At 36.7% G+C, this 23,380-nt stretch overlaps 1 protein-coding gene across 10 annotated transcripts; it reads left to right on the top strand.

The window, feature by feature from the left end:
* The first annotated feature begins 2,099 nt into the window (after window positions 1–2,099).
* Window positions 2,100–18,307, top strand: LOC107804896 (uncharacterized). Of its 10 annotated transcripts, none has more exons than XM_075253385.1 (11): window positions 2,100–2,300; window positions 2,420–2,528; window positions 5,352–5,916; window positions 6,012–6,257; window positions 6,329–11,676; window positions 12,714–13,494; window positions 13,614–14,299; window positions 16,460–16,595; window positions 17,355–17,436; window positions 17,525–17,636; window positions 17,944–18,307. In XM_075253385.1, the coding sequence occupies exons 2-10, from the start codon at window positions 2,478–2,480 to the stop codon at window positions 17,625–17,627; spliced, it is 7,998 nt and encodes a 2,665-aa protein (XP_075109486.1). In that variant the 5' UTR covers window positions 2,100–2,300; window positions 2,420–2,477; the 3' UTR covers window positions 17,628–17,636; window positions 17,944–18,307. The 10 variants fall into 10 exon arrangements, with proteins under 10 accessions (XP_075109486.1, XP_075109484.1, XP_075109485.1 ...); XM_075253383.1 differs by having other exon boundaries at window positions 5,352–5,912; window positions 5,993–6,257; XM_075253384.1 differs by having other exon boundaries at window positions 2,118–2,300; window positions 2,406–2,528.
* Window positions 18,308–23,380: the final 5,073 nt, after the last annotated feature.

A 23,380-nucleotide genomic window follows, 5' to 3' on the forward strand; every position in this document is an offset into this window, starting at 1 on the left:
ACTATTGTATGAAAGTTGAACAACACTGTATTAAAATTATATTTGAGTTGTATGATATTGTAGTTGTATATAACTGAGTAGAAATAATGTATGAAAGTTGTAAATAAGTTGTATAATATATAATTAGTTATATGAAATTTATTTTTATTATGTATAAATCAGATACAAAATATACAAAAGACATATTGTATAAATTTTATATAAAATTTGTATTTAAGTTGTATGTTATAAATGTGTAAATATGTAAAAGTTGTAGATAAATTGTAGATGAGTTGTAGATAAGCTTCAACCATGAGTTGTGCAATACTCTTTTGTCAGTTTTGTATTTGGTCAAATAGACATCTTTCTAGAGTCATTTCAATCATAATCTATTTATAGCATTGATGATATAAACTTTATGATTGATGCTATTTCTGATATCCTTTCACGGAAGAAATGAATTCTTATATGTTGAAATCAAATGTTAATCCAAGTTCAGAGATGTTTGCCCCACAGCTCGAGACTTTTATTTTATATTTTTGTATCTAGATACACTTGTATGAGAGTAGTATCCCAGAGTATATCATGATTTCTGATAACTGAAACAAGAGTGGAAAATTGTATTATTTGACCATGTTAAAGCAGTTGACGAACAAAATAGTTGGTCAGGTTACATTTTGGACTAGTTTTCGAGGTCAACTTTTTTGGATTTCGGCACACAACAATGTACATGGGTTCCACTTCCTTGGGTATTCTTTCTTGGTAATGTTTTGCATTTGTTGCAAAAGTAAAAATAACATTATATATTGCTGAAAAAGTTGGAAAAGTTTCTGCTTTTAGGAATTTTTCAATGTTATCATCCACCCTAATATAACCTAAGAGGTTTGAGAGAACCCTTACTTTAGGTCTATCTTTGCATAATACTTATTGGTGTTGTCTCTCATTAAGTAGGTAATTTGCACCTACTTTGGATAGTTAGGAAGACTAATTATGTAGATATGTTTTTTGATTAGTAAGGTAAAATCTTATAAATGTGTCGGCATAAAGAATATACTGGTAGGAACCCAAATTGTTTGATTTGTGATACTCGAACTTACATTATTGTATTTAGTAGTTTCGAGCGTATGGTCCTTTTTGAATGTGCTCAATTCTGCTAATTATTGACAGAGTTATTCTCCATTGTTCAACAAAGATTGGTGACGCTATTAGGATCTGATACTGCACAAAAACAATTATCAAAGTCTGTTTTTGGTATTGTAACTGGAAGTAATGATATAATTAAATTCACTTCTATGCAAGATCTATAGCTTCTGCCGAAGATATGGGGAGAAAGATAGAATCTGGAGAGAAGAGGGGAGAGAGGAGAGGAAAAAAGAAAAATGGTGTAACTAAATCCCTTGATTGAAAGCATAAATAATGGATTGTGAGTCTTTTAATGTGGATTGTATATATTTCGTAAACAAAACTTGTTTATGCGTGGTAATTAATTAAACATGGACATTAAGAATAATAAAGTTTCAAATAGTGTATAGGAATGAAAAAACCCCAATGAAAAAAATCCTTTTTTTTTTAAATTAATATGAATATTATCCCAACCCATGTCAATTTGTTAAAATAGCACGGTCTAGCCAGTTTTCGAACTGGTCATTCAAAAATAGTCAGTGTTTGCCAAGTCATTAAAAAATAGCCAGTATTTTGCTGCAACAGTGACCATCCAGCATAATATACTGGAGTTCGGTACACCTGTGTATGAACTTCTAGCATATTATGCTGGACCAGTATAATATACTGGAGACTGGAGCATCGGTGCTCCAAACTCCAGTATATTATGCTGGACCGATATATTATACTGGAACTCCAGTATATTATGCTGGAGTATTTTTTCGGATTTTGAACAGTGTTTTCGTTCAGATTTATCTTTACATGAAAAGTGGTTAAATTTCGATTACTTTTGAAACTGTGGCTATTTTTGAATGACCACTTGTAAATCTGGTTATTTTTGAATTTCTCCAATGAAAATGGCCGGGTACGGGTCATTTGCAGTAGTACGGTTGGCAGGCCCATTCTAACTGAAAGCTGGGCCTACCCAATTTTCACCAGAAACCAACCACCTTGGCGTCAGATCTAAGATAATCACCGTCCCCCTTCACTCTTCTCAAACTAAAACAAAGCCATAACCAAACTCCTACGAATTCATAGCCCAACAGTGAAGGGAAAGAAAAACAGAAGAAATATATTTATGTATTCAGAATAGAATAGAATAGAATTGAAATTCAGTACAGATTCTTCTTTTTTAGCGATTCAATTACAGAACTCGAAAGGTATATGAATTGTTCATTTAATTTAATTTCATTTGATTTCCTGTATTTGAGTCTTTCAAATTAGGGTTATTTTGAAAGTTTATCTGAAATTTGATTTTCTTACAGTTCGATTGTTGAAGGTAATGGTTTTGAAAAAGCATTGATTAAAAGAATTGCAGCTGTATCGGATCGGATCGGATGGACAAGAATAAGAGCCGAACCGATCTGCTTGCTGCCGGTCGCAAAAAGGTAACCAATTCCGTACTCTTTTTTCTTTTGCACAGTTCTAAAACACTAGATGGTTTTTTTACCATTTGACTAAGCCTGGGTGGGTAGCCTTACTCGGTACCTATGCTGGTGGGAGGTGCAGGTACCCAGTGAAATAGCCGAGGTGTGTTCATGCATGTGTTGCTAAGCTGTAAAAAGTACTAGGTGGATTTTTCCCATCCACCTGGCGGGCACAATTACCTGGTATGCTGATGGGACGTAGCACATACTAGGTGCAATAGTCAAGCTGTGCATGAGCTGGCTTGGACACTATCGTCATAAAAATGTGTGTTGCTAAGTGGTGAAGATGCTAGGTGGTTTCTTGATTTCTTCACATCTGCCCCTTGATGGACAAAGTTACTCGGTACTTGTGTTAGTGGGAGGTAACAAGTAACCTGAAGGAATAGTTGAGTTGTGTTCAAGCTGGCTCGGACACCACCATCATTAAAAGAGTTGTTTGTCTAAGCTGTATAATTGCAGTTGTAAAATATATAAAATTAGTGAAATTAGAGAAGTATAGCCAATCCTAAGCCTAGATAATAGAGGAGGATTTAGTTGGACCTAAAATAGTCTAATGATGATGAAACCTCTTAATACGGAATTCCGACACCTGCTCGTGCTGTATAGAGGAAAATGAGGATTCATATAGCTAATCCCAACTAGTTTTGGATTGAGGTGCAGTAGCTGATATGATAAGAGGAAATGGAGAAGTCAATGGTTGTAGTATTTCTTCTAGTGTTACCTTTTGCTTGCTATTAGTAAGCTTCTGTGACATATGTTTGTGCATTAATTTTTTGTTTACATTGAAATTACTAAATAAAATAGAGATAAGCTGTGGGACAAGCTTCTTCAATCTATTGGCTATTGGTTATCCAATGTCTCTTCTTTACATTTATTGAGTACAACTCTTTCTCCATAAATATTGCTGGAGCATCTAATGCGAACCATTCTACCATAGGTATGAAAACCCCTTCGTGAAACAAATTAGGAGAAAAGAAAATAGGGAATTTAGAGAACTAAGGAGACCACTTTGGGCTAATGGGTGATTTTGACTTTGAGGAAAACTCAATAAAACCTGGTTAAATACTTCAATGACCTTGATAATTCATTACCAACCTGGATAAACCACCTCTTTGCCCTTTAGTTTATGTTGTTATGAGTAAAATAGATATTGGAGCTTCCAGAATATCGGTAAAGGAAGGAAGGTAGCATGGAGAACTACACCATTGTGCATCTTTTGGCTAATTTGGAATGGAAGAAATAGGAGAATATTCCAGGATGCTGATTTTTTTTTTAAATTGCATCAATTTCTTTTTCCAATTTCATATATTATTTTGGTGTAAAGAGGAGATACCTACACGTCCAAATCATTGAGATAGTAGATGACTGTGGGTAAATTTATGTATCGAGTTTTAACACCTACTTGGTGTGATATTAATGGATCTTATTTGTTTTATATCCCCAAAAGAGAAAAAAGCAAAAGTTGAAAAGCATAGGTACTAGATACTTCACTCCATAAGGGAGCATGACCGTAAATCTGAGCTATTCACCTCATGAGTGAAGATAGGAAATCTCTAGGCTATTCCAACTGTCTGAGTAAAAGTTGAAAAGCAATAGTGTGTTTGCTGCTTATAATGTTTTTATTTAATCCTTCCCCAAAAAGAAATACTTTAAGCAACAAACACCTAATGCTTATATCTACTATACGCTCGTCCCAGCATGCTTTTCAAGCACAATACTTTAATCTAAACGTTATATATCTCTTGTTTTATGAATAATCATAAAAATACATCTCTTCCTTTATGCTAGTTATGAAAAATTGGGCTATAAGTAGGGTTATAAACCTTAAAAGCTCTTGAACTCTTTTTACTCCTAACTGCACTATCCACACAATAATTTCTATAATTTGTTGAAATTACAAGAGAATTGGGGATTTTGTCATTTTTTTAAATGGAGAATTGGGGATATGATCATTAGGAGTGGTAATATAGGATTGCCCTAAAATTCTGCTAAATTATTCTTAATCCTTACTAAACCCAACAATAATTATGAGTTGATCTCGAAGCTAGGAAAACTCATGATGTAACTCAACCTAATCTCACTTAGAGGAAAAATATCTTACTTTCGAGTCTTGAAGAATCTTGATCTTGATTGGGTTCACCCTAATATTCTTTTCCTTCTTTCCATGGACTGCTAAGAGCTGTCAAAAATCTCTAATACACATTAGGGTTGAAGCTTATATGGTTACTGTGTAAAAACACAAGAAAATCTCGAAAATATCGCACCGGCACGGGATTTACAGCGATGCCTTAATTCTTACATGTGCTGTAACCCTCAGCTTTGCATGCCCAACTATCCTTGTTTTACCGCATCACCATACACTTCTTCTTTGGGACGAGGTAGCCTTCTTTACTTCGGCCATATAGTCTCAACACTCTCTTCTTCCGGGACTTGTTTTGTGGTGTGGGACATTACAAGCTATTAAAGTTTGTTTGGTATGTTCTTTTATTTATCAAGATTATTTAATGACATATTTATGGTCTCTATGTGTGTATGCGTGTATGTAAACTGATTAGAAAAAGAAAATTATGTCTACATAATTTTGGAAGATTTCACATGTTCATGGGTGACTCAATGTGTTATAGGACTTATGACACTCATGTCTTGTGCCTGTGCTAATATTGGAGGAAACTCAGATTAAAAAGATTTTACGGCTTTCATAGTGTTCTGTACGATCTCTTTCGTAAATTAAACCTATTCCGATTTATTCAGATTTAATTAATGTGATATTCTTATGTTTACCAGCTTCAACAATTCAGACAGAAGAAAGACGGTAAAGGTGGTAAATCAAGTAAAGCCAGTAAATCTGGCGGTGATGTTACTCCAGATGTTGTTAACGTGACGGCAAAGTCAGATCAAGTTCCTGATGAAGAAAAACCACTTCACAGAGGTGATGGTATTCCTACTTCCTCGGAGTCACTTACCAGAAAGGATGTCTCAGCAACACATGCTGAAGCTCCTCCTCTTGATGAGTCGCTCAACGTTGAAACAGTTGAAATGACATCAGCCAGTGGCAAGCTGGTAAAAGAGGATGCTGGTGAACCTGAAGCTTCTTTGAATTCAGATTCTGGCGATCGGGATATTGTTGGTTCATCTTCAATTTCTGAACATGCTAATGCCAAAATGGTAATCGAAGATGTAACAGACGCTTATTTAGAAGCTCCCAGAATTATTGCTTCTGATGTGTCCGCTAAAAGTTCCGCAACGGATGTGCCTGTTGATTTCTCCTCTTATTCCAGTGTTGATGAAGCAGTTGCTCACCAAGTAGAAGTGGAAAGGCCGCATGTACCGGAGCAGGTATCAGATGTAGGTTGTGCCTTCTCTCTTGACATCCATGCCCTTTGCATGTCATATATCCAATTGTGTGTATTTGCCTATAATGAAAGTCTCATTGTTGCTGGGTAGGGACAATGCAGGAATCACATAATTCAGGTTCGAAGCAAGGTGATTCAAGCAGTGAGGTAGAGATTGAAGGAGACAAGAAGCTCCCTTTGAACGAATCAACTGAGACTTCTATTAGCCAGACAGCCACTCTAGTGGGAGATGAGGGCAATGAGGAAACAAAAGCTGAATACATTCAACTCAGCGAGCCAAATAACGTTCCATCAGCTGTTTTAGCAACTCAAAATGCAGAAATAGCTGAGGACAGTGGTAGGCATCCAACTACTCTTGATTCTTTACCTGAATGGATGGACTCTCTTTAATAATTTCTCAAATGGTAGGTCATCAGATGGAAGATGCAGCTTCTGGTTTGCACGAGGAAGAAAAACTAGAAAGGCCTTCGAGTGCTGGTGAATATGAAAATTACAGGGATGATGTTCGAATTTCTGACTCCATAGATATTGTTTCTGAGGATTCTGTAAAAAATAAAATGGTGAACATCTCATCGAGGTCAGATGAAAGTTATATTAGCTTGTATCAGCTGGCGGAGGTGGTACGAGACCTTGATGAAGAGGGCTTTAGGTTCTTGCTCACGTGCAGAGAATCAGCTCCAAATGCACCTTCTTTGAAGCTTTTTGACGATTTTGAGAAGCTCAAAGAACAGCTATACCTAGCAAGTCTTGTAAAAGATGTCTCTTGTTTGCAGCTAGCTGAAGAGTCAGAACTTCAGATGGAACTCTGTCGTCAACATCATACGTTGACCGATCAAATATCTGCGGCCAAAGCTTCATTGAATGACCTTGGAGAGAAGAATGATATCCTTGCTGATCAGCTTGCGCAGTTGAGAACTGAATTTCAATTGATTGTATCTGAAAGGGATGGCCTCCAAAAGCAGGTTCACGTTTCTAAAGGTGAGGTTGGAGAACTTTCTGAAAGAATAAATGAATTGCAGTCTAATTTGGAAACATCACTTGGTGAAAATGCAAGTCTGTCTTCTGAGATGGTTGACTGCAGGAATTTGGTGGCAACTTTACAGGTTCGAAATGAGAGCTTAATAGGAAGCCTTAATTTGCTATCTGAAGAGAATAAGAAGCTTTTGGAGGAGAAGGAGAATCTTGTTTTTGAGAATGAAAAACTGGGAACAGAGCTAGCACAGTCTAAAACTTTGTTCGGATCACTGCAGTTGGAAAATGCGGAGTTGTCAGAGAATTTCACTTCTTTGAGTGAGGAGAAAAGGAAACTTGATGGAGAGAAGGAGCATCTACTCAGTGAGAATGAGAAACTGCTTGCTCAAATGTCGGATCACAAAAATGTTGTGGAAGCTCTTCAGGTTGAGAACAAGAACGTAAATGAGATTTTGATATCTGTAAAAGAAGCGAAAAAACAGCTTCAGGAGGAAAAACAGTCTTTGCTCAGTGAAACTGAGAAACTAGGGTTGGAATTTCAGGAGTCCAAGTCTCTAGCTGAAGCTCTGCAGATGGAAGTGGCCGAAGCAAAAGGGCAATTGATGGAAGAGAGAAACAAGCTTGAGGAGCAGAATAAGTATTTTCTCTCCGAGTCTGAGAAACAGTTATTTCAGTTGGCAGAATATAAGAACTCGTGCAATAAGGTGGAAGATGACCTGAAAGACTTAACTCTGCGTATTGAACAACTAACCGAGGAGAACATGTATCTGAAGAGAAGCTTGGAGTTGTTTGAAACGATGAAGACAGAGTCACCTAACCAAAGTAGCTTTGCATATCAATCTAGGGAAGCTGGACCTCAACTTGAAGTTTCTTGCCAGTCTAGCTCTGCACCCGCAAATCTGATTGATGATGATGGTTCAAAATGGTTTGGAGTTATGAAAAGACACGAGGAGGAGGCAGAGAGAGTACTTGAAAAACTTGAGAAAGCAATTGGAGATATGCACTCTCAGTCAGCTTCTATGAGTAGGTCATCTGGTAAAGCGGTTTCACCTGGTGTGTCGAAACTTATTCAAGCTTTTGAGCCAAAGGACCATGATGATGAGCACCACCCAGAGGAGCTTCAGTCATTTGAAAATCAAACAGATGCAGATCCTTATGTGCTAATTCAAGGGCTAACAAAAACATTAAGAGCGTTGCTGAAAGATTTGGTGTTGGAAGCTGGCAAGGGCTACCAATTTCTTGAGGGAGAGAAGAGCTGCAAAACAGCCGCTGTGGTTGCTGCTGAAGAACTCAGGGCCAAATTCCAGTCTCTGAATGAACTTATCGATCTTTTGGAAGGAGCAAACATTGAGCTAATGGTTTTCAATGAATCTTTAGGGGGATGTTTCTGGAATGCTAAAGAAAAGGAGGGAGAACTTATGGTCCTAAATGAAGCTTTGCACAAGGAAGAAGTCGCCGCAAAATCTGAGAACAATAAGTTAAGGGGGAATCTTAGCAGCTATCAGGAAAAACTATCTATTTTGCAAAATCAGCTGGGTGAAATGCGTGAAAGCTGCAAAGAGATGGGTTCTGATATTTCTAATCAGGTAGAAGCGCTTTATAGGGAAGTTGCTGACAGAGGATCAATACTCCGAGAAGAATGGAACTCTACAATTGATCAGGTTTTTCAGACACTTCGGAGGCTAGATTTGTCTGTTGAGACTGTTGGCTCCTCTTCGCCGTCAAGAATAGACCATGGTCTAGGGTGCATAAACTTAAGTAGCCGTACTGCTGCATCTATCGATGCTGCCATCAATGTGATCGAGGCATTGCAGGATCAAGTTGAAGCTTCTCGCCATGAGTCAGTGAGTACCTCCCGTGAAGTCAATGAGAAGTTAGACTTCTTGCAAGTTGAAAATGAAAGGTCTGCCGGTCTTTTGCATAAGATTTATAGTAACCTCAAGAAACTTGTGAATGAAAAGCCAGGGCATCTACAAGAAGCTGAAGTTGACGATCCTGAGAAACCAGTAGATCTTTCTCATCCTGGTGCTTTTGATTCCCTACTGGAGCAGTTGCAAAGTTTTCTTGATGAGAAAGCACAAGTTGAATTTGTAAATGGAAAGCTGAAGTCTGAGTTGATGGCCAGGACAAAAGATTTTGAAGAACTGAGCAAAAGATCCTTTGAATCAGATTCTATTTTAAAGATGGTTCAAGTGGTTGAAGGAGTCATTGCTTTAGATAGCTTTGAAACCAACGTTAATGACCCAGTATCATGTCTAGAGTCCCTGATCTCTCTCCTAGTTCAGAAGTATAAAGAGGCAACTGAAGATGCGAGGTTGTCCAGGAAGGGATATGCTTCCAAGGAAGCACAAGTGATTGATCTGCAGGGACAAATGGATCACTTGAGCTTATTACTTGTTCAATGTGAAAATGAAGTTGTTGTCCTCAGGGAAAGTTTGAAGAGAGCTGAGGAAGAGGTTGTAGCTATTGGTTCGCAATATCAAGAGAAAGTTGCTGATATTGAACAGTCTGAGCAGCGGGTATCATCTCTAAGAGAGAAGCTTGGCATAGCAGTCACCAAGGGCAAAGGTTTGATTGTGCAGCGTGACAGTCTTAAACAATCTCTTGCAGACACATCCTCTGAACTGCAGAAATGCTCTGAGGAGTTGCAGTTGAAAGATGCAAGGCTTCAGGAAATTGAAATGAAACTCAAGACCTATTCGGAGGCAGGTGAGCGCATGGAAGCTTTGGAATCTGAACTCTCATACATTCGCAACTCTGCTACTGCATTAAGGGAGTCATTCCTTCTCAAAGACTCTGTTCTTCAGAGAGTAGAGGAGATTTTAGAAGATTTGGAGCTTCCAGAGCATTTCCATTCAAAGGATATCATTGAAAAAGTTGATTTTTTGGCAAAGTCAGTTGCTGGGAACTCTTTGCATCTGTCTGAATGGGATCAGAAGAGCTCTATTGGAGGATCATACTCTGATACTGGATATGCACTCACTGATGGATGGAAAGAGGTGGCACAGTCAAACTTGGGATCTTCCGAAGACCTTAGAAGAAGATTTGAGGAGCTCCAGGGCAAGTTTTATGGGTTGGCAGAACAAAATGAGATGCTTGAACAATCCTTGATGGAAAGAAACAACCTTGTCCAGAAGTGGGAAGAGATCTTGGACGGGATAGATATGCCTTCACACTTGAGATCTATGGAGCCAGAAGATCGGATTGGTTGGCTAATGCTTGCGTTTTCAGAAACTCAAAACCAGTACAACTCTCTCCAACAAAAGTATGATAATTTTGAATCATCATTTGCATCAGCAAGCGCTGAATTGGAAGAGTCACGCAGAAAAATATCTGAGCTTGAGAGTGCATATCAATTGGTTGTCAGTGAGAAAGAGTTGCTTTTGAAGAATTTGGAGTCTCTTAACTTTGATTATGAGGAAATGTCAAGGAAAACTGCCCAATCTGACATAACTAATGATGATTTACGGAGCAGAGTAGGTGACTTGCAGAAGAAACTGAACGAAATGCTTGGAGCAGAGGAGCGTATTCATCATCTTGAAGGTGAAATAAGAAGATTGGGAGATATGGTCAAAGATGTCCTTCAGAATTCCGAGACAGATGATGCGTTATTTAGCTCTGGTAGCACTGAAGCTTTGGAACAGCTACTTAGGAAGCTTATAGAGAAGTATACCGCTCTTTCTTTACCTTCTGAGTCTGAGTTAACACTTGAGCATGTTGATAAAGGGGCTGATCTCTCTCATGAAGAAAATAGAGAAAGTAATGTCAGGTGTGCTGAAGATGCAGATGGAGGTGCTCTCAGTAGAAAATTGGAGGATGCTCTCAGCGACTTGTTGTCCTTGAAGGAGGAGAGGGAGAATATTGTGTTGACTAATCAATCATTGGTTCGTGAACTTGAAGAATTAGGTATCAAAAATAAAGAACTGCAAGATCTACTCAGTCAGGAGGAACACAAGTCATCTTCTTTAAGAGAAAAATTGAATGTTGCAGTTAGGAAAGGCAAGTCCTTGGTGCAACATCGGGACAGCTTGAAGCAATTAATTGAAGAGTTGAATGGTGAAGTGGAACGCTTAAAATCCGAGATCAAGTTGCAGGAAAATGCTATTTCAGACTATGAACAAAAGATAAAAGATTTATCTGTATTCCAGGAGAGGATAAAGACCGTAGAATCTGAGAGCTCAATCCTGAGAGATCAATTGGCAGAAAAAGACTCTACCTTGAGCATGATTTTGAGTGCCCTGGATGATGTTAATGTTGGGTCTAACATTGGTAATCCTGTCGAGAAGCTAAAAACTGTTGGGCAATTATGCCATGATTTGCAGTCAGCTCTTACTTCTTCCGAACATGAAGCAAAAAAATCTAAAAGAGCAGCTGAGCTACTTCTTGCAGAGCTAAATGAGGTGCAAGAAAGAAATGATGGGCTACAAGAGGAGCTAACAAAGTCTCAGAGTGAACTCTTTGAACTGTCCAAGCAAAAAGAATCTGCTGAAGTTGCCAAACATGAGGCTCTTGCACATTTAGAAAAGCTATCTTTTGCTCACTCAGAAGAAAGAAAGAACCAATTAGCTGAAATCACGATGCTAAAATCTGGTGTGGATCAGCTAAGGGAGGATCTCTTTGTATTTGACCGTTTGCTCAATGATGTTCTATCCATGGATTTGGAGACTATACGCAATCTCAGTTCTAGTATGAAAGTATGCCTAGAACCAACTGATCAAAATCACTTTCCTCTACTTGTGACTGATGCTTCAAGTGGCCTTAACTTTGCAGAAGCGGAAAACAAGGTACCACAGTTTTATGTCATTTCATGTCACTTGTCTTATTTTGAATGCTTATAAATTTCTTTTGGGCTGAGCAATATCAAGTCTATCACTTTCCAGTTGTTCCATGAATAAGCTAGCAAAAGATTATCAAGAAAATTAGCTTCTTTCTGCGGGTTGATTTGAAGATTTTTCATTTTTTTGGAAAGTTTAAAAATTTCCAATCAGCTTTTTAACCTAGTTTATATGATGATGTGGCATCTTTGAATAGTTAAGAATTTCGATAATCTTATTAAGGCTGATTAAAGGTGGATTTCCTCTTAACATTGATTCTGGGCTGAGAACATACATTATAGGACATGCTTCACTATTTGAAGTTTGCTAAGGTAGTTGATCTCCAAATATTTTGGTGGAGGAAAAAAGATTCTTATTTTTTGTGGGACAAGGAAAGGAAATACATTATCACGTCACACTTGGTTAATCTCCCTTGCAATTGATATGGAAAAATAAGGAGAAAATGACTAGTATAATAAGGTCCAGAATCTCTTCCTATATGTCTGAGAAATGTACGAGACATATATTAATAAATCCTGTTAGCGTCAAACCTTGTGAAATTCACTGGTACTGATATATAGCAGTTCTTGTTGATTTTGTACCAGGTTAGGAACAGGCAATTTATCACAATTTTTGCGTCTGTTGATGAATCTGTGACGTACTTTTTAATGTGTTCCCTTCTGATCTTGTAGTACCAGATGACTGTTCTGTATTACACATTTCCTGCTTCCATAGTTTGTTCTCATTGCTTTCTATTGTGCTTTCAATTACTTCTGCCTTGAATTGCTGTTTACATTGTTTAAATTGAACTACTGTTTACATAAAATTGAAATATGCTAATGCACTTTTCAATTTTTATCCTCATCTGTCATTCTCTCCTTAAAGAATATTCTAGGTTTTCGCAGATCTTTTTCAAATTTTTGTTTCAACATATATTCCTCCAAATGCTTAGATGACGGAGAACTGAAAGGACTATTGAAGTAATAATGTTTGTGTACTTGCTGCAGGTTTTCAATAAAGAAATTGGTTCTATCAACGTAAAGTTAAACAGGCATTCCCGTTTATTGCATGAAGAAACTGCCCATATATCTGAAATATTAAGAACCATACATGAAGAAATATCCTACCATAAGCAGCACTCAAATTCATTGAAGACGGACGTGATGCGGTTAGAATCTATTCAAAAGGAGAAAGATGCAGAATTGTTTACTGTGCAAAGATACAATGCTATGCTTTATGAAGCTTGTACCACTTTGGTCATGGAAATTGAAAGCAGAAAATCCGAATTGGCTGGAAACAGCTTAGCTACTGGAGCTTCCAGAATCAATTCAGTGTATCGAAGTTTAGCTGAAGGAAATGATTTAGCTGAGAAGACTGACCAGTTTTCTGAGGAAGGTATTAGGTCAGTAATAGAGAAATTATTCATGGCTGTGAAAGATATTATGAGTCTGCAAAGTGATATTGCTGAAGTTGGCCAAAAGGATATGAGAGCTACTATATCGAATCTTCAGAAAGAACTTCAGGAGAAGGATATACAGAGAGAAAAAATATGTGCAGAACTTGTTAGTCAGATTAAGGAAGCTGAATCTGTTTCAAAGAGTTATTCACAAGAGCTTCAAATAGCAAAATCTCAGATGAATGATTTACACAGGAAGGTGGACCTGATGGAGGAGGAGCGAGATTCTCTGGCACACAGGATAAAAGAACTGCAAGATCAGGAGTCCAGCTTTGCTGACTTACAGTTAAGAGTTAAAGCACTTGAAGACATGCTAGCTGCAAAGGAACAAGGTGATTTTATTGAGCTCAATTTCCAGCATTTGAAATTTTGAACTTAATTCTTTTGTTTGTTATCAGCTTTAAACTAAACTCTAACTTCTAGAAGTATTTTCTATTTTGTATGGCTATAGAAAATGAGGCACTGATGCAAGCACTTGATGAGGAGGAGGCCCAAATGGAAGACATGACAAACAAGATTGAAGAAATGGAGAGAGTCCTACTTCAAAAAAATAAAGATATGGAGAACCTTGAAGTTTCCCGCGGGAAGACTATGAAGAAGCTTTCTGTTACAGTAAGCAAATTTGATGAACTTCATCAACTATCTGAAAGCCTTTTGTCTGAGGTTGAGAATCTTCAGTCACAATTACAAGAGCGAGATACAGAGATTTCTTTCTTGAGGCAAGAAGTTACAAGATGCACTAATGATGCAATAGCTTCTGCTCAGATGGGTAGCAAAAGAAATACTGATGAAATCTGCGACTTTTTGACATGGGTTGACAAGATGATTTCCCGAGTCCAGACGCATGATATGAATTATGATGATGCAAAAATTAACCAGATCCATGAATATAAGGAAATGTTAGAGAAGCAGGTCGTGTCTGTGGTATCTGAGCTGGAAGATCTGCGTGCACTGGCACAGACGAGAGATTTAATGTTGAAAGTAGAGAAAGATAAAGTAGAACAGCTGGTTAGGAAAGAAGAATTTCTTGAGAACTCTTTGCGTGACAAGGAATCTCAATTAACCATGCTTCGAGGGGCCAGTGACATGGGGCAACTAGTAAATTCTACGTCGGAAATTATAGAGATAGAGCCAGTGGTATGTCATTTCATTTATTTTGTTCTATTCATCAATTTTATTTTTTGGTTCCATCAAGCTGCCTAACTGTTTTATAATTGATAATATTACATATCAGCCAATTAAGGTGAAACATATTAAAAGATTTATTTGTTTTGTAGATACTTTTGTCTTCAAAATCTGAATATGCTTGATTGCTGTTCCTTATTCTCCATTTAGTAATCAACTAAAACTACGACAAAGATCCAGCATATCAGTTGCAAGTGATTTGTTTCATATTATCATCATATACCTATTGGATGAGCTCTTGTACTTTGAACAAAATCATCTATTCTATTGTCAGTCTTGTACAGACACCTAGAGGGAACATTAGCTTTTGATATGAACTAGGTCAAACTGGAAGCAGGTAGGATTTGCATTAAATTAGATAAGCCAAAAGGGATTTACATATCAGTGAACTGGAAATTTAAAGTTCATATCCGCAATGAGGTGAAATGTAGGACATGAAAAATACAAATGCCAAATGCTGCAAGATTTTGTGGCTCTCAGTTACCAAGATTTCCTGAAAGAACTGATTCAGGGGAATGCTGTACGTACCTTCCCAAAAAAAAAAATATCCAATGAAATTTCTGGGAAAAGCGAGCAAAAGGAGGAATAGGTGCTCTTGAGAACAAAGAAAGACGCTAGAAGGTGTGGGATATTAGAATGGGAGCATGTCTGCCATGATTTCTCAATAACTAAACAGACTGCCATTGTCCTCCTTTGGTGGAAGGAGAATGTGTGAAGGATGTACTAATAAATGAATTTCTGAGGATACTTATTGAGTCTGCTCTCCACATCATTCTCTTCTAAGTATATATGTACTTCATGACAACCTTTACTAAAGTTTGAGTTCTGGAGGAAAACAATAAAGTCACTTCCGACTTTAGGAAAAAAAAAAGAAAGAATCACTTCTCAGGAAATCTGGAGCTCTATATTTGATGTGAGAGTTTCCGGAGATCTTCTTGAGGGAAATTTTTGTTTGAATTATTGTTTCTAGAGAAAATTTCTCAGAGAACAAATGTGTATAGATTGGTTCTTTTGGAGACGGGAAACTATAACAATCCTCTACTATGTAAAAATATGGACCATTGCTAAAGAAATACTAATATAGACTAGTACTGATATTTTTACCGGAACTAGCCTCTCTGCCTTCTTGAAGGTAGGGGTAAGGTCTGCGTACACTTTACCCTCCTCAGATCCCACTTGTTGGATTACACTGGGTTGTGGTTGTAGACTAGTACTGATATTTTAGCATCAAACAATATTACAAAACTTAAGGAAAAGATAAATAGTTATTTTGTATTTTTGGACAATAGCAGAAGATGGAAGGAATCATAAATGAAGTATATATTTAAAAACAAGTTGAAAAAGGGAGGATCAAAATGATAACCTTTTAAAGTTTGGGGGCTGTTTGTGAAGTTTTGTTTGGGTTTGGTTTGATACACAACAAAGACACACGGTTTCTGACTCTCTGCTTTTCCTCTTATCCATTGATGCGGATGGTCTAACACATCATCGGTTAGAATCTGTATGGTCTACTCTGGGTTTAAACTGGATTTGGGCAACATTTGAGCACAGATTCTATTATCAGCCTTTCACATGCCCAAGTCTCTCTCTTTTTAAGGATGGCTTCATTATATACATATGTAAACTTTTTTGAGTTTTGATTTCAGAACGAATGAGTACACATTCTTGGACGACGGTAGTGGTAGTAATGATTATCTAGTAGTGCTTGGCTAATATGGATTATTATGTGTGACAGTGACCTTGCGTTTAATCGCTGGTTTTTACAGGATTTCTATCAATATAATATAACAGCAAAAGGAAGTTGAAATGTATTTTCAAACGTTTATGATGGTAGAGAAAGTTAATTTTTTCAGATTCAAGATGTTGAATACTAATTTAATATCACCAAGCTATGGACCTGTAGTAAGACTCTGCTTTGTATAGAAAGAATTGGAAAATGATAATAGCATGCTATGGATTAGCCCTGAAAGGTCTTTGTATTTCATCTCTAATAATATCTTTAGTATTATGTGGCTAAGCATCATGTTCTTGCAGCTATACTTCTTGGCATTATTGTTTTTTTTTTAATCAGTACACTTACTGGCACTATTTTCTTCTGCTCTTCAAATGCAGGCCAACAAAAGGGTAATGCCTGGAACTGTTGCATCTCAAGTTCGCAGTTTGCGCAAAACTAATAATGACCAAGCAGCTGTTGCGATAGATGTGGATCCTGAGAGTGGGAAACTAGAAGATGAAGATGATGATAAGGGTAATGACTTCCTATTGCTAGTATATTTGAAGAATCAACATTGAAGTCTGATTGTTTGATAACATTCTTTTTGATTGATAAACATGTTTACTGTATTTTATTATCTTGTTGCTCCGGTTATATGGTAAGTTGACTCCAATATTGATTCTAATGTCAAATGGTTGGAGATTGAGCTTATGTTCGCTGTGGTTGTGGAAGGCGGCTTTGTTAGGCTATAGCATAACACATGAAGGTTTTTTCAAACATCATATCTTCAGATAACATTTTTTCTGCTCTTATATAATCTCGATGATTTCGCTTCTTTAACCTTGTGTTTCATGCTTTGTCTGATTTCTCTTTTATTTTGCTTATACTCATTCCTGATGGGAACTAGATTGAGTCTTCCTGATGATAGATAATCTTAGAAAGACATTATGGTGTTAAGAAGGTACTCCGATGATTGGTTGACAAAACTAAATTCCTTTCTTTTCCCTTTTCTTTCCTTTCCTTTTTTCTTCTGGGTGGTAGGCCACAGGGTGTGGAAGAGGGTATTGGTTTTTTCTTTTTTTCATTTGTATATATGTGGTTGTGGAGCTTTCTGTTAGAATCTTTGTTTGTATTGAAGATGAAATCCCTAGATTACTGCTAAATTTACCTGTTTTGTCTTAGTTACATTCATTCCCGAAGTCTTCTTGTCTTCTTCTCCTTATACCTTTTGAAGGGTGGTTTGGTTGGTATTCACATCTTCAGACTGCTGATAACACCTTTCTTTCCTCTCAGCTCATGGTTTCAAGTCTCTAACGACATCAAGGATTGTCCCACGGTTTACAAGGCCCATAACTGACATGATAGATGGTCTATGGTATGACAAATTTCATCCCTTGCTTTCATTTTCTATGCATTTGAAATTTTTGTTATCTAACAAAAGCCATATTGTGTCTGAGTTCTAGGGTATCTTGTGATCGGACATTAATGCGGCAGCCTGTTCTACGGCTTAGTGTGATCATCTATTGGTTTGTGTTGCATGCTCTTCTTGCGACATTTGCAGTATGAGAAGAATAGGTCAGTTATCTCATCTCGTCCCCCGTACTTTTGTTTTCTGTTGTACCCTGCTCCTAGTATTGGGTTGTCTTTACAGCTTTCTTCTTGCTGTATGTGGAGAATTAAGTCGCCTAAATAAAATGATAATAAGATCCTCATTATTTTAACTTTGAATTGTAAGAGACTGGAGTTTGGGAATCTTGGAATGCAATTATCGCCTACCTTGTTTTACTAATCTCTTTCGCATAGTGAGAATTGAACACCTAACATACCTTAATTTCTTATCGAATGATGAAATACAGTTTGCTAATTTTTCCATATTCTGCAGGTCCGTTGTCTGATTTTCTCACTGTGATTAGTTGTGGAGTCACGGGCAAGATAGTGCATTGATGTCTTCACAATTTTCTGTAAATCATCCAAGTTAGTTTGGCTAGATTTTGGCTGATAATTCATTATTTTGCTCAACCAGGAATTTGTGATTTGTTATGTTTTTTTGTGAATCACGTTCTTGGTTGTATTCATATAGGCAATCCATAGCAGTGTATCCAAATATGAGATTTCATAGCAGTAGGGGCATATGGATGGGAAAATTAGTTTAGTGACAGCAGAATCAAAGATCTGTAATTTTTTACTAGTACCCATTTGTTACAGTTTTTTCTTAATAAGAAATGTGTAGGTTGCTTCTTGTACCACAGCATTGCTTTCATGTCCTTATAGTATTAGGTTTAGGTGCAGCGACATACACAAGAAATTGAGCATAAAAATGTTTGGAATTGACCTCTGTTAACATGAGTTCGATTTTGGTGGGGATTATATTGTGATGAAATGGGAAATTATGGTAAGTGTACAATTTTTTCTTCTCCTTATATTTTACATTCATCAAATGTTTCATATGAGTGATCATACTGTTTAGTTATTTAAAAGGCTGAAATTGCACTAGGGCGCCCCTTTTTAACCTGTAGCCGCTTTGTCTTTCTATTTGCACTCGTACCCGTTTTTTTGTTAAAAGCCTTTTAAAAAGATTATTTTGCCCTTCTTCATTAAAAGACTACTTTCTCTCCAAGTATACCCTAGTCCTTTACTGTCTCTGTCTCTCTCTCTCCCGTTATTCGCGTTTTTTGATTTGTTCTTTTCTGAAATCAAAGGGTTTTCGTCGTTGTTTTGATTTTTCAACTGCTATTCGTCGTTGTTCCCACATTACGATTTAATCACAGGTACATTGCATTAATTTTCTGAGTTTTATTTTACGATTTTCTGTGTTTTTTTCTGGTTTTGGTTTTGATAGTCATGTATTTATGATTAAATAGTTTCTTAGTTTAGTTTGATAAGTGCATTAGTTTTACTTTTACGATTGTGTTTTTAGGTTTTTTGAATGAGCTTTTATGTTGTTGATGAAAATTCTATAAATTCTTCAGTGATTAAACGTCCAAATTTTAAAAAATTTTGAGAGTTAAATAGATGATACTATTAAAGTGATGATACCTTAGATAGGAGTTGGAGTTTTTTTAATGTTTTGGCATTATTTTTGGATTTGAATTTGTGTTTTGTTTTTTGTAAAAACTACAGCATGGGGCTGAATGTTTTGTGTTTTGTAACTGGTGAGTTGAAGTTTGTGTGTTTTGGTACTGGTGAACTTCAGCTCTAGAGCTGAAGGTTTTGTTTTTGTAACTGTCGAACTTCAGCTCTAAAGCTGAAGTATTTGTTTTTGTAACTGGCGAACTTCAGCTTTAGAGCTGAAGTTTTGTTTTGTAACTGTTGAACTTCAGCCTTCTTAGAGATTGAAGTTTTAACTGATCTTTTTGATAATGTCCTGATGTTATTTTTAGTATGTTTTACTTTTTTTGAACAGATGACACCTAAAACACCTAAAGATCCTAATGCAGCTAAAGTACGCAAAGCAGCTAATGCACCTAAAGCACCTAGACTACCTGTAATACCCCCAGGTCCTTCTGTCCCTGCTCCTCCACCTACAAGACCAGGTCAAAGATATTTTGAGTTTCGAGATTTGTTTAACTCTAAGGGTTACTGGAAGGGGAATCACGATTTGAAGAAATTAATTGCAACTTTCTTGACTCCTACACAACGAGATAAGCTTCATAATGGTACATTTCGATACATTATGGCTATGGAGAATTTCAAATGCAGCATGAAGTTGGTTCATTGTCTGTGTCTTTCTCGAATATTCACGAATGATCGAGACTCGATTAGTTTCAAGATTTTTGGCCATGATGTTTCCTTCACCCTTGTAGACTTTCACATTATGTGTGGTTTGCGAATCACATCACATAATGTTAAAAAACCAATTAATCGAGAGAGCAATATTCTGAAGCGCTATTTTGGTAAGTCTAAGGGTGTGACTTTGAAGGATATTCGAGATTTATGACTCGGAATGAAATTCCAAAGAATGCTGTGAATCACATACACGTATGCGAGAGCGATGATGATGCTGTGAAGCTTATGGAAATTCTTGTTGTAGAGTCTATTTTGTTTGGGAAAAAGACCGAGTCATCTGTGATGTAGGAGTATGCATCTATTGTTGAAGATGATAAGGTTTGTGCTGAATATCCTTGGGGGTAATGTGGCTTATGAGAAGCTCATTTACTCACTGAAACATGCATTGGACAAGCAGAACAAATTCCATGCAACTGAGTATAAACTTGGTGGATTTCCTTATCCGTTATGTGCTTGGTTCTATGAGCGCTTCCCAGATATTCGGGAGAAGTATATAAGAGAGGATGAGTACCTTGATACCCCTCAGGTTCCCAGGATGTTATGTTATGTATGTGTGGGAGAGCCTAAATTTCCCGAACTTTTTGAGATGTTCAGTAGTCATGAAGTAAGTTACTTTTTTTTGTCTTTGTGTTAATATGTTGACGTATTAGTTTTCTTCTTCTCATAATATACTTTTTTGTATTAAATAGAAATATCGCAGCTTTAGGGTATTGGATATAATTCCTACATAAGAGGAATTGAATTCAATGCCTTTAATTGGCCAATTACCATGCAGCCGGATTCGTTCAAAGGTACTTAACGCGGGTCCTTCAATTGGTGAATCACCACGTACTTTGAGTCAATCAAAAGAATCGAATCGAACTCCTGTTATTGGTGAATCACCACGTAGTCGGAGTCGATCAAAAGAAGTGAATCGAACTCTTTTTATTGGCAAATCATCTCGTACCCAAAGCCGTTCTAACCGTTCTACAAGTGACTTTGATGACAATGAATTACTTGACACAATATGTTCTGTAAGTTTTGATATGAAGTTTTTTGGTTTTGTGTTTTGTAAAAGTACAACATGTTTTTGAGCTGAAGTTTTGTTCTATATCTGAATTTTTGTTGTGTGTCTATTCTAGAGATTAACGATGGAGGTTCAAAGGCATACAGAAAAAGAAAGAAGCACAATCGTGAAAGAAGTTTTTGATAAGTTTAAAAAGGAGGAGCGATCTGCTTTTGTGGATGCGGTTTTTGTAAAAGTGAAGGTAAGCTAATTTATAAAGAAGTCTTTTTATTTCTGCTGATGTTATTCAGATTAATCATTGTTAGTAATTTTTTTCTAGGAATATTTCGATGAGAAGTTTGAACAGTTGTTTAAGATTGTCAACAAATCAAATGGAATGGATGATGGCAATTTTGATTTGAGTAACCATCGAGAATATGATAGGGGGAACGACTATTACGAACATCCATTGGATATTAATGTGGTTGATGATGCATTAGATAAAGTCGCAGATGTAAATGCTACACGTGAGGAAACGACTTTTGTAGACGATCAACATGTTCAAGAACAATTTGAAGAGGAACGTCCCAGTGCTGATAGATTGAGCAGAGATGGAAATGATGAAGCACAGTTATCAACTGAGAATATTGGAAGCAAACAAAGTGCAGATAATCAAGTTGTTGAGACTGAAGAACATAATGCTCATGATGCATTGTGTAAAGTCGCAGATGATAATGCTACACATAAGGAAACGACTGTTGAAGTCGATGAACATGTTCAACAACAAGGTGTAGAGGAACAATCCAGTATTTGTAGACAGAGTAAAGATGGAAATGATGAAAAGTTAACAACTGAGAAAGGTTTAGATGATCAAGTTGTTGACACTGAAAAACATGCACCGAGTTGTCATTTGGAAAGTGATATTGAAAAAGGCAATTTATTTGGCGATGGAGATCAAGCACCTGCTTGTACTTTAGAACTGAAAGCGAGTGATGTGTCTAGCACTATTGGGAAAGACGATCGGTATGCAAGATTACTAGCTATTTGCAAAGAACTTCTAGGTGGTGATACACAGGAAATTGTTACTACAAGTACAAAGTGTGAAGTTTATAATATTTCAATGATACCTTAGATTGGAGCTGAAGTTATGTTTCATGTGTTTGTGTTTTTTGTAAAAACTACAGCATGTTTTTTTTGTTGAATGTTTTTGTTTTGTAACTGGTGAACTTCAGCTCTAGAGCTGAAGTTTTTATTTTTCTAACTGTCGAAGTTTTTTTTTTGTAACTGTCGAAGTTTTTGTTTGACTGTCTAACTTCAGCCTTCTTAGAGTTGAAGTTTTAACTATTTTTTAATAATATCTTGTAGTGAAATTTTCACTACAGGTATAAATGTTTTCTATGTTATATATATAGAAAAACTAGTTGTTCTATTCACCCTCTTTATGAATATGCAGTGGAAGTTGAAACTAGTTGTGCTTCATTTGACACAACTCAAAAACTCTCTGATGATGCTGAATTGAATGAAGGTAGAGTTGAGAAAAACCTTCCAGAGAATACTCCAATGCTCCTCGACGTTGGTTCACAAATGAATGAAGCTGTAAATGCTAAAGACATTGACAAAGGCATGCAGCCTGAGGAAACCACAGCGGAAGACAAACGTCAAGGTATTCTATAGATCATGAATTTATTATATTTGATTGAAGTATATTTTTTACAGTTTGAAATTTTACATACTTTATTTTCTTTTTTATGTTTTTGAATGATTTTTCAGAAAGACTCGAGGCAGATCAAAAAGAATTTGGTGAGCTTATGCAGCTATATGAAAAAGGAGAAATACATATATTCACACCTGTTGCCTCACAGACAGGTGTGAAGTGCGTTGGTATTATTTTATAAAATTTAGTCAGTATTATTTAGTTTTCTTTTTGCATGAAGATACAGGATCTGTTGGAATGCAAACACCACAACACTTAGACCAGGTAGTTATTTTCTGCAATTCAATTACAAGCTGTTTTTTTGCCTAATGTGTGTTTTTTATCAGTTTTATTTATGTTTATATTTTCCTTGCTTTTGCAGATCTCATCTGATGCATCAGAACTTCTTCCAAAACCTAAGAGAAGGAAGATTTCTAGTTTTCCTATGTGTGACACCAGTGATATCCCTAACTTCAATTTATGTTCATTTTCACTTGGTAGTACACAAGGGACTGATCCAGAAGGTAATTCTGCTGATGTTGTTGTTCGTGAAGAGACACAAGAATGTCGTGAACAGCAGGTAGTTGGTCAAGCATCTGCCACAATTGCTATAGTTTTTCCCCTGCTGCTGAACAACAACAGTTAGTTGTGACGGAACAGCTGGAAGAGCAAGCAAAAGGAAAACTAGATAAAAAAGGTAAAAAGATTCGTATGGAGAGTATTTGGTTGAGATCTCCTTATGTAGTTTATAAAAAAAAGCAACTGGGGCAAGATTGGAAAGTAGGAAAGAATACAAGAAGGTGTCCCTTCCATTATGTTAATCAAGACAGTGGATTGATCGAAAGATTTACAGAG

The sequence above is a fragment of the Nicotiana tabacum genome, chromosome 5, assembly GCF_000715075.1.
Source record: "Nicotiana tabacum cultivar K326 chromosome 5, ASM71507v2, whole genome shotgun sequence".
Lineage (NCBI taxonomy): Eukaryota > Viridiplantae > Streptophyta > Magnoliopsida > Solanales > Solanaceae > Nicotiana > Nicotiana tabacum.

What these genes read in the sequence shown, in the direction of transcription:
- LOC107804896 (XM_075253383.1), top strand. Translation starts at nt 2,478, where the DNA reads ATGGACAAGAATAAGAGCCGAACCGATCTGCTTGCTGCCGGTCGCAAA. An exon ending in GCTAGCTGCAAAGGAACAAG is followed by an intron (nt 13,495 to 13,613) that starts GTGATTTTATTG and finishes GTATGGCTATAG; the next exon opens with AAAATGAGGCACTGATGCAA. An exon ending in TTATAGAGATAGAGCCAGTG is followed by an intron (nt 14,300 to 16,459) that starts GTATGTCATTTC and finishes CTTCAAATGCAG; the next exon opens with GCCAACAAAAGGGTAATGCC.